The sequence below is a fragment of the Gossypium hirsutum genome, chromosome D05, assembly GCF_007990345.1.
Source record: "Gossypium hirsutum isolate 1008001.06 chromosome D05, Gossypium_hirsutum_v2.1, whole genome shotgun sequence".
Taxonomy (NCBI): domain Eukaryota; kingdom Viridiplantae; phylum Streptophyta; class Magnoliopsida; order Malvales; family Malvaceae; genus Gossypium; species Gossypium hirsutum.
Window position 1 is genome coordinate 9,918,751 of NC_053441.1, and position 10,162 is coordinate 9,928,912.

Below are 10,162 nucleotides of genomic sequence, written 5' to 3' on the forward strand. Positions count from 1 at the left end.
TGCTCTCTCAATTTTGTTATAACATAAATGTGATATAAATAACTTAAAGTATGAAAATTTATGTAAAATGAAATTTTAATATCTAAAAATTTACATAAATATATAATATTTAATTTAATTTAATTTAATTTAATTATAGATATTTTTAAATATCAGAATAGAAGAAACCCTGGAAAAGAAAGTTGAAGAACAATGGACAATTTCAGCTTGGTTGCTTGGATTGTTTAGATTTGACTTTTGACGTTAAATGTCTCCGGTTTGGATGACAGGTAGTTCAAAATCTGTAAATTATTACCGAAATAAAAGTAGTGCCAATAATTTTTTGTTAAAAAAATGGGGCAAATAATTCTAATTTAATAAACAAATTAGCATGCAGACAAATATGGGATCTTGGTTCTTGGAAATGGATGTTAGCTACCAAGACAAGAAACGGCATTTTTAATCGATGCCTTAAAAAAAGAAGACAATTTGGTTATAAAAACAAATAAAGGGATCATACATCTAAAGGCTTCTTGGAGAAACATGTTGGGCTAAATCCCCCATTTTTCAATGTTACAGACTTGGAATAGTCAGCCCATTGGTGATGGTGATTACTCTTTGGATTTGCATATCATTAATTCCCTTGTACTTTTTTTTCCTTTTTCCTTTTTTGTACATATCAAATATGCAATCAATCAAACGTATACTGCGTAGTCTGAGTCCTCTGTCCGGCGAGAAGTTGAAAGATCATCTCCCAGGTTCATGTTTGATTGTTGAACTAATTGTATCAGTGACTGCACCACCTCCGACATCGCGGGCCGAAGCTTTGGATCCGACTGACACACACACACACACACACACAAATACCATTGTTATATTTATTATATACCATTACCACCCACTTTTGAACATCATGATTAAATCAATAAAAATAAGGGCGGGCGGGCATGTAGCGCCACCTTTACGCAGTGGGCAATAATATCAGCAAATGGAGAGAGTGATTTTGGAGGATACAGTCCCCTCAAGGCAGGATCCACCATTGCTGCTAGTGCATCGTTGTCTTGAAGCCGAGGGCTAGCCCATTTCACTAAGCACTGTTCTGTTTTTGGCCTTTTACTGCAAACCCAGAAAGCAATAGAATTAACCCACCCTGACGCTACTACACAATGTTAACTTCAAATAGCTATATGATAATGGGATGGATGGAGTGGGGGATTTAGGCTCACTTGTCCAGGGGCATCCGACCCGTCAATAGTTCTAACATCACCACCCCGAAACTGTAAACATCACTCTTTAGCGTATAGGCTGAAGGCCTTGAACATTCTGGAGCATTATATCCCATTCCCAGGTTTTGGCTCGTACGCTGAAACCATTACAATTTAATCCTTATTGCTAAAAGCATATATGAAATGAAAGCCATGAAGATACAATCTTTGTCTTTAAAACATTGTTTATAGGCTGAATTTCTAGCGATGAAGACATGCCCTAATTTAGAGTGAAGGACATACATATATAAATTGTAGTCAAATATATAAAAGAGGAAGAAGCTGCTACTAACCTGATGGAAGTGTGCCATACCATAGTCAGATAGGTGAGGAGTGAGTTCAAGATCAAGCAAAATATTGGATGACTTGATGTTCTTATGAACTATGGGTGGAGAACAAACGTCGTGGAGATACCTGAACAATGCAAATGCTCACCACTGGATTCGAAGTTAAAAGAAAGAGCAGCTAAAGGAGATTGTGAGGAGAATGCAAAAAATCATACAAGGTAAGAAAATAGAAAAGAAAGTAAAAAGACTTACTCAACAGCCCTGGCTGCACCTAAAGCAATTGAGACTCTGGTATTCCAAGTGAGGGGTTTGCTGAAATCATCTGATACGTGTAGGAACTCATGAAGTGAGCCATTCCTGTAATGGTCATAAACCAACAGATAATTCCCCCGCTCTGAGCAATACCCAACAAATTCAGCAATGTTTGGATGGTGAAGCTTTGAGATGTTTGCAACAATTTCTGCAAATCCCTCTGGCTTCTCGCCTTGTATAAGTATGGGATCTATCTTTTTCACTGCTAAAACCTGTTGCAAATATATGCATACGTACAAGAAAGTGCATATGACTACAATGATATGAAGAACAACAAAAAGGTAGGAACAGGTACGTACCTTGCCATCTTCACATTTCGCCCTATAAACACGTCCAATGTTGCCCTCACCCTGGAGGTTCCTCGATGCAAAATCACCAGTTGCATTCTGTAAATCCGCCAAAGAATAAGCAATAACAGGAGCAGAGGTGCTGCTTCTGCCTTTTAGCCGGCTTGTTTGCTCACTTACACTAGACCCACGACCTGAAACTGAACGATTAAGTCCCATTGGTCCTGATATCTGCAAAGACGCTTGATCTAGTGTAACACCTGACTGGATTGTTTTTAAACCTGTCACCATCACAAATCATATAATCAGTTCAATTCATCGCAGATCCATCTAAAACGTGTTTTTTAAAGCCATTTTTTTTCAAGAAATGGATACCTTTTGATTCTTTTACATTGCTAACATATTGTGCACCTGCTAACTCTCGTGACTGAAAGGGAGTATTATCTTTAGTCCCAGTGTTCCTCTCTTCATCGAGAAATTGTGAGGATGGATGAGCAGCCTTTCGCCTTGCGAACACTGCCATAAGAGCAGCGAACACCAACATTGCACCTAAACATGACCCGGCTACAATTGCTACATTCCGAACAAGTTTAGATTTCTTCCCGTCGTCTTTGTTGTCTTGATCTTCTTTGGCGTTGGGATGTCGATGGCGCACACCAGGCGGTGGAGGCGGAGCCTTCCCTGTCGACCATGAATTTCCTCCCGTTCTTCCAATAACAGATAAGATTGCAAGTCAGGAAACGACCTTTCACATCCACTGCAACAATGATTAAACAAACAAAATTTTGTAGGATAAACTCACTTCAGGCTGCGAATGCCCTTCAACTCATTAGGAATCCATCCACTAAATTTGTTGTTTTCAACATTCCTGCCATGAAAGAAAGAAAAAAAAAGGTGGGTTGATAAGAATAATTGAAAACCATCATTTTCAACAAAGTTTAGGTGCCGGTCACGTACAGATCTTCTATAGGAAGGTCGGCAAGGACATTTAGTGTTCCAGTTAATTGGTTGTTCTGCAGACGCCTGAATAATTGAAAACAAAAGTTAGCAACCATGGCCTCGACAGAGTATAATATGAAAAACCTTTGCACTTACAAAGTGTTTAAATTTGTAAGATTTGCAAAAGAATTCGGAAGCTTATCAATCAGTTCGTTGTTGGATAAATCACTGCATATCAGCTCCTATGTTAGCAATACAGTACTAACCCTACGTCTACGCTCTAAAGCTATGTAAATAGAAAGAGGAGTTTTCAGAAATTATATACTTACAATGATTTAAGTTTTTTAACTTTGGCGAACATATCGCTCAAGGTTCCGTCGAGTTTATTATTGCTTAGATTTCTACATAAACCAACCAAATAGTTAGATATGGTTAAAAAACTGATGAAATTGTAATGAAAAATAGATAGATGGAATGCAACCAATTATTTTGACTTACATGCTTTCGATGTTGGACATCTGAGATATCGAATAAGGCACATTGCCAGTAAATTGATTATGAGAAAGGTTTCTGCATGTAAATTGAGCTCATAATACATGATATGTGTGATAAATCAAACCAATGAAATTCATATATTCAGGGATATGGTATTTGGAGGATTTTTAAAAGTCATGCCCATGTATTCATGTGTCGAACATGAGAGACAAAAGGTGACTTACATTCGAACAGCATTGGGAGGTAGTTGATATGGAATTTGATCATTAAGGTTGTTCTTGCTCACATCACTGTACTATGACAAACAATGCATTGCCTTCAGAATTCAGATTATGTCCTCTTACAGGGAAGAAAAGTAAAACAAATACAAAAGGGAATAGATTATCTAACAAAAAAAAAACCTATCTCTAGAAGCAAATTCTCACAGGGAAGTGAGTGAAGTCAAGTTTGATAGCTGGTAGCCCAATTCTCCATTGAGTCCATAGTTAGATAAGCTTCTGCAAAGTTTAAACCCAATCAAATACATATATATACAAGAATGCTATGCAAGCCTACTTTAAGAGACAGATAATGGGGAAAAACATACATCTCAGTTACACGAGAGCCTGAGCATTTGACCCCTTGCCAGGAATCGCTACAAGGGTCACCGCCACTTACCCTCCAACCACTTAGTTGTGATGGAGCTTTTAGGCTTTTAAACATCACATTAAGGGCATTAACTACAAAATACAATTAACAAGTTTCAGAATATATATATACATGGATTAGATGCTAATGTGATGCACCGGGTTGTAACCCCCAAATGTATGAGATGTCATCCCTTTTAAGGATGGCTGTGAACTAAGTGTGATAAAACCCGATTTCATTTCCTTTTTCCAAAACATATGGAACCCATTTTTCATATTGCATGAGTTAGATAAACGTATCAATGGCTTTACATTAGCATCTAATTGTATTATCCCCGTGAGCATAGTTTTGCTAAACATAAACACATCATTAGCAAATAGCATGCAAAAATCTAAATTAGTGTACAACAAATGAAGTTGAATAATGATGATACATATACCATCTCGGCTATCAGTCCATGAATGAACCAATGAAATCAAGGTCCCAAAGGAAAGAAGCAAGTATCCTACAACAAAACGATGCATGTTCCTATGCAAAATTGGCAAAGAAAAGGAAGAGGAAAATAGGTTTATTATTAGTATTATTATTATTTCCTATGCTAATATCAAATGCAGGAACCAAAAAGAGTTGGAGGAGGAGCTGAAGAAAGAAAGAATAAACATCTAAAAGGGGAAAAATAATATAAACTGTTTTGGTATTGTCTTAGCATTTTCTGTTTCGTATTGAAGGGCTCAAGTCTGTTTTAGGTTTTAATTTTTTAATTTATTTATTTTTTAAAAATTTCTTCAAAGGGGTTTGCTAAATTTGGTGAAGAGAAAAGTACAACTAATTGCAAAGAGCGGAAGGCGAGGAGAAATAACTCATCAGAGCCTTTCAATGTTTTACGGGACTTGGTATAACACTTTTTTGCAGCTTTCTCTAACTGTCACCTTTGATTAATACACATGACTCATCTTTCCAGCCTTTGTCTGAGGCTGACCTAAGAATTTTTCTTAACTCCATATTTTTATTTTCTTTTTCTTTTTCCTACTCTTTCGGGACTTAAGATCACTTTAAAATTGTATACCAACACTGGTCCAACCAGATTGAATTAAACAAATATATATGCAAAAGATTTGTGTTTATCATAAACTCAACTCTGGCATGCTATTGTTTTAACTGTCCATCCCTTCATATGTTGGGTTTATTAGTTGCATGATTATTAATATGCAATCCCGTGAATATGCTGGATTGTAAGATCCTTTTGAATCAAGTCGAGGCTGTAATCTGCATGCTGCAACTTAAAGTTCATGAACTGCAGTGATTAGCATTAGATAGAATCTGGGTTTAAGTTCATTTACAATAACCAAAACATATATTATACAATATAAAACTGGGGTTTCACATCTTTAACAATGCTATTTCTCCGACTCTTTAAAAAAACCATCCAAAATTAGTTGCAGAGTCGGGTGCCTCAAGTTTGCATGCTTTGGCTTGATCTATCACCACGCTTTCTCAATTTTGTTAAGATGTATGCCATCGCAACTTTAGCACCCAGGCCAGAGTGACCGCGAGACAGGCAGATCACACCCCCAATAACAAGCAAACTTTTTGCTACAAACTTTTTCGACGGTTTTCTTGATAGCCTTTTCTCCCTGGGTTTATCATTAACTGGTTCAAAAGTGGCCATCGAGGCAGAGACAGCTGGAAGTGCATCACCGTTTATCATATCTAATTCAGGTGGAACCTATATACAGACATGTTAATAATCATCAGTTCAAGAGTTGCTCTGAAGATAATATCACCAGAAAAAGCTCTCTCTTTTTTAGTAAGAAGAAGCAGAAGTTCAATTATGTGTTTCCATAAACATAGTTTATTTCAATAAATTATTTTGACAATGTAAGGACTAAATTAGATACAGCCTCAGTTAAAATGACTAGTTCATAAAGGTAGATTATTAAGGAAAAATTGCTCGATAGTGCAATAGAAGAGTGCCAAAAATGCAGAGGATCTGGATATATACATTCATCCTATAAACTTCTATAATGTCAAATACTGGTTTATACATAGGGTTATACCAAGGTGTAGTAAGATCGCTCAAGTCTCAGACACTCTCCCTAGGCCTAGACTGCTCCTGCATATGGTCCTCGCATCCCACGTTTTTTATTTGTACTTCTGCTATAAAGATAACCTATCTTATTAATTTCTCAAAAACGCTAATGATAAGATATAAAGATAGATAACCTATCTTATTCATTTCTCCAAACACCAGTCTTTAACTCACTTGAAGGAAACCAACATAAAGGGGTATGTTCCTCTATGACATAATAAAGTCAATTGCATACTTTTAAGGTTAACTGTTTTATCTTGGACTAAGTGTGAGTGTTGGACATGGATAAGTGTTCAACACGGGTCTTTAACTGTTTCATCTTGGACTAAAGAAATTAACAGAGTTATTGCAAAACATGATCACAATTAAAAAACAGGATTATATATACAAATATTTTATATATTTGTTCATTATGGTAATGCAGACCTTCTGAATCAGAGTGGATGGTGAAACAGATGGACTAGTCGGAGGATGGCTGATCCCAGCATACTTGCGTAATGCATTATCCATCTTACATACATAACTCCATATGCCCTTTGCAAATGCTAGTTTTGCCATTTCCACATTCAGACCAGCATCTTCTTGGTGAAACATTCTGATCTCAGAGGCATCTCTACCGGGTACTGTACAAATAACATTACAGTTCAGAATCATAAATAGTCAAGCAATAATGGGAACCAAAGAGAGAGAGAGAAAGAAGTATATAGGTACAGCATCCGTTATTCCCTCCCAAAAATTTAATGCTTTCAATGCCTTGGGTAGAAATACTGCGGCATTAAGAAATGCACCGTCATTAATGACACAAACCAGAGTCCAACAAGCCTCAATTTCGGTTACAGGATTCATTATTCATTATTTTTTTCAGTGCAGAGGGGGGGGGGCGGGGAGGGGCTGTCGCTGGCAGGACCACATTGTGCAAGTACATAATTCGACTTTACGAAAACAACTTCCTGACAAATTGCATGGCTCCAACAAGAAACCACCAACTCTTTATGTTTCTTAGTTAGGGTTAGACAAATATATGAGGTACTTGCCTTTCCTGATTTGCCAACCGGATCTAAAATATCCTACGCGGACGTACTTCTTCCGTCTTGGTGCAGATGGATGTTCACATTCCTAGTCAATCATAACAAGAATTACAAAAAATAAAAAATAAAAAAAATTAACCATGATGTGGTAGTAAGCATAAATAGGACTGCTATGGAAAAACATTGAATATTTGTGTGAAGCAATTTTTTATGGTACAGGTATTAGAGTTATAAACTCTGGGTATTTGCAAGAACCAGGTTTAGAAGTTAGAACCCCAAACCTAATGGAGCTCCACCCTACTATCATTCCTGAACAGAATAAAAACTTTCCTCAAATGACAGCATGAGATACAATATTCCATGATCTCTAATTGGGTCAATGATTGTATACCCATGAGCCGTTAATTAGCATGTGCTAGATGTGGATAAATTCCAATATTAATAACTTTCAGCATAAAATACGTACATCTCTTTCACATTAAAGATACTGCCAATCATGTTCTTAATCCTTAATATCAGCCATAGAACTTCCAGTTTCCAGAAGAATATGAATCTGATATGAACTCAATATGATGAAAGAAGTTTCAGCGATAGTCACCTTGATAAAACAGTAGAATGTTCTATCTTTTCCCTCCCACAATCTCCAAGCAAGAACATACTCTCTGGGTGTCAAAAGGGGAAACTTCTTTATTGTGCAGCCAATTTCAATCCCATTTGTTGTGTTCATCTGCAGCTGCACATGATCAATCACCGTCTTATCCCACTGCTTTCTATAATTATTGTCCATATAGAAGTCCCTCAGAAGCTCCGGAGAGCAACCCTCAAATACAGTCGTGCTCAGGTATTTTAGTGGTTTATTCTGCAATTAACAACAAGAAACATAACTTTCAGTTGCTTCACCACTTAAAATTACATACTAGCCTGGTCCTGCTGTACACAGAGATTGTATTTCTAGCTTAAACCCAAGTCCACCAGCAGGTCAAATTAGAGTAACCTTAAGTGCAATGATTTAGCATATACAAGTAAATGGTTGAAAATACTAATTTTATAAAATTTCGCTACACTGTTATTATAGATGAACTAAGCAAATCAAAGTACACAAAACCTTAGGTCTGCAGCATTTTGCCTTGTAGGATAAAGAGTTGGTTTTCTTATCAATTACAGTCTCCCATTTCTCGTCCTCATCGAGCTTCTCATCCAGATTATCAATCAAAAACTTCAAGTCTGAATCAGATACAATCTCTGGGATTCTACAGGTACCAAAAACACAAACTCCAAATCAGTTAAAAGTCAAGGTAACATTGATATCCCCTCCATATTAAGTAAAAAAAAAAAAAAGAATTGTTTAATTTCCCACTGTTAATAGTTGAATTTATTGGAGATTGCCCTAGAGAAAATTTCCCCCACCATAATTAAGGTAAAGGAAAATGTCTAATTAAGAAAACATTATAATATATTCCCGAAAGAGCATGTTGTTCATATTTTGACAATAAATGTTGCAGATAAGAAGATTACAAGAAAATTCAATTAATTTCACTTCAGAAAATCAAAGAAAAAAAAACATATCATACTAGAAAGGGTAATAGAAGAGCAAGCATAAATTTAAGGAATAAATTAATTCAAGAATTGACGAAGAGTGATGCAAAACCCAGAAACATAGATGCAAAATCCAAACAGATTCTTCAACAAAAAAAAAAGGAAGAAGAAGATTTAAAAGAAATTGAACCTCAATTAAGCAACCCAAAAAAAAATTTGAGTGAGAGAGGCGACAAACTGAATGAAATAAGAGGAAGGCAGATTAAATAAAGCATAAAAAAGTTACCTTGATTGAGATTCAGGAAGGGAAGTGGATGAAGAAGGAGAAGGAAGATGAAGAACGGAAGGAGGAGGAAAGAATTTAGAGTAAAGTTTCTTGGAAAGATGAAAAAAGAGAATAAGAAGAAGAGTAATAAGAGTGGCTCTGAGGTTAAGGATGCACCAAAATTCCATTGAAGAAACACTTGCCATCATCCCCATTTCTCAAACACTTGCCTTCCCCTTAATAATAGGTTTCCCCATCTTCACTGTAGTGTTGGGAGAAATGTCTACTTTTTTCTCAAGAAAAAATTAAAAAACTTTAATTAATTAATTAATTATTTATTTATTTTTAAATCTGTCTACTCTTTATATTAAAACTAGATTTTGAGACACACCCTTGTGGTGAGTTTTTTTTTCTTTTAATTTAGTTTTTTTAGAGAAAGAAAAGGTACTAAAATGGCCATATTTTTTTAATTAAAAAATGAGAAATATTTTTTCAGTTGAAAAAGGTAAAATATTGAAGAAAATAAAATTTTGATAATTATTATTTCAAATGTTATTTTGAAAATCAGGATTTCAGAACTTAGATTTAGATTTAAAAAATAGTATAAATTGGGTAGTAAATTATTTAGAAATATAATATTTATTATTATTTATAAATTCATTGATTTGTTAGAAGTTTGTTTAATAATGAATTTGAAATATTTAAAATATTTTTAAATTTGATAAATTCATATTTTTATATTTTTTATAATATCAATTAGTTTGTCAATTTTATTTTTACTATTCACTTAATAATTAAAATTCAAATTCAAATTTTCAAATCCAAGCTCTTAAAGAGAGCATTATTATTTTATATAATTTTATTTCGGTAACGAGTTTTAGAATTTGAATATAGATTTCAAAAATAGTACAACTATTTTAAAATGTAGCATATGTGATAATTTCTTAAATTTATGGATTTGTTAAATCCGTGGTCCGCATGAGTTGCGGAACTGTTCAAAACAAGCCGGAGTCAAAAGAAAGGCAACGTCTGAGCTTGGTGAGTTATCGTAGG

The 10,162-nt window shown here is 35.2% G+C and overlaps 2 protein-coding genes across 2 annotated transcripts; both read right to left on the bottom strand.

Moving 5' to 3' along the window:
• Positions 1-373: 373 nt before the first annotated feature.
• On the bottom strand, positions 374-4,923 carry LOC107903233 (protein STRUBBELIG-RECEPTOR FAMILY 5). Its single transcript, XM_016829273.2, has 16 exons — positions 4,631-4,923; positions 4,151-4,283; positions 3,990-4,061; positions 3,789-3,854; positions 3,568-3,639; positions 3,399-3,470; positions 3,226-3,297; positions 3,088-3,153; positions 2,933-2,998; positions 2,506-2,837; positions 2,143-2,411; positions 1,784-2,055; positions 1,538-1,658; positions 1,206-1,342; positions 939-1,095; positions 374-815 (listed from the first exon to the last, which is right to left on the bottom strand). The coding sequence occupies exons 1-16, from the start codon at positions 4,713-4,715 to the stop codon at positions 675-677; spliced, it is 2,133 nt and encodes a 710-aa protein (XP_016684762.2). The 5' UTR covers positions 4,716-4,923; the 3' UTR covers positions 374-674.
• A 554-nt stretch (positions 4,924-5,477) lies between these two features.
• Positions 5,478-9,531, bottom strand: LOC107906374 (uncharacterized). Its single transcript, XM_016833354.2, has 6 exons — positions 9,131-9,531; positions 8,414-8,558; positions 7,907-8,167; positions 7,315-7,396; positions 6,707-6,903; positions 5,478-5,917 (listed from the first exon to the last, which is right to left on the bottom strand). Exons 1-6 carry the CDS (start codon positions 9,322-9,324, stop codon positions 5,645-5,647), a joined length of 1,152 nt encoding a protein of 383 aa, XP_016688843.2. The 5' UTR covers positions 9,325-9,531; the 3' UTR covers positions 5,478-5,644.
• Between the last annotated feature and the right edge of the window lie 631 nt (positions 9,532-10,162).

What these genes read in the sequence shown, in the direction of transcription:
- LOC107903233 (XM_016829273.2), bottom strand. Translation starts at nt 4,715, where the DNA reads ATGCATCGTTTTGTTGTAGGATACTTGCTTCTTTCCTTTGGGACCTTG. An exon ending in TTGACTTCACTCACTTCCCT is followed by an intron (nt 3,855 to 3,989) that starts GTGAGAATTTGC and finishes GTCATAGTACAG; the next exon opens with TGATGTGAGCAAGAACAACC. An exon ending in GGTGCAGCCAGGGCTGTTGA is followed by an intron (nt 1,659 to 1,783) that starts GTAAGTCTTTTT and finishes TGCATTGTTCAG; the next exon opens with GTATCTCCACGACGTTTGTT.
- LOC107906374 (XM_016833354.2), bottom strand. Translation starts at nt 9,324, where the DNA reads ATGGGGATGATGGCAAGTGTTTCTTCAATGGAATTTTGGTGCATCCTT. An exon ending in CATTCTACTGTTTTATCAAG is followed by an intron (nt 7,397 to 7,906) that starts GTGACTATCGCT and finishes ATGATTGACTAG; the next exon opens with GAATGTGAACATCCATCTGC. An exon ending in CGGTTGGCAAATCAGGAAAG is followed by an intron (nt 6,904 to 7,314) that starts GCAAGTACCTCA and finishes TTATTTGTACAG; the next exon opens with TACCCGGTAGAGATGCCTCT.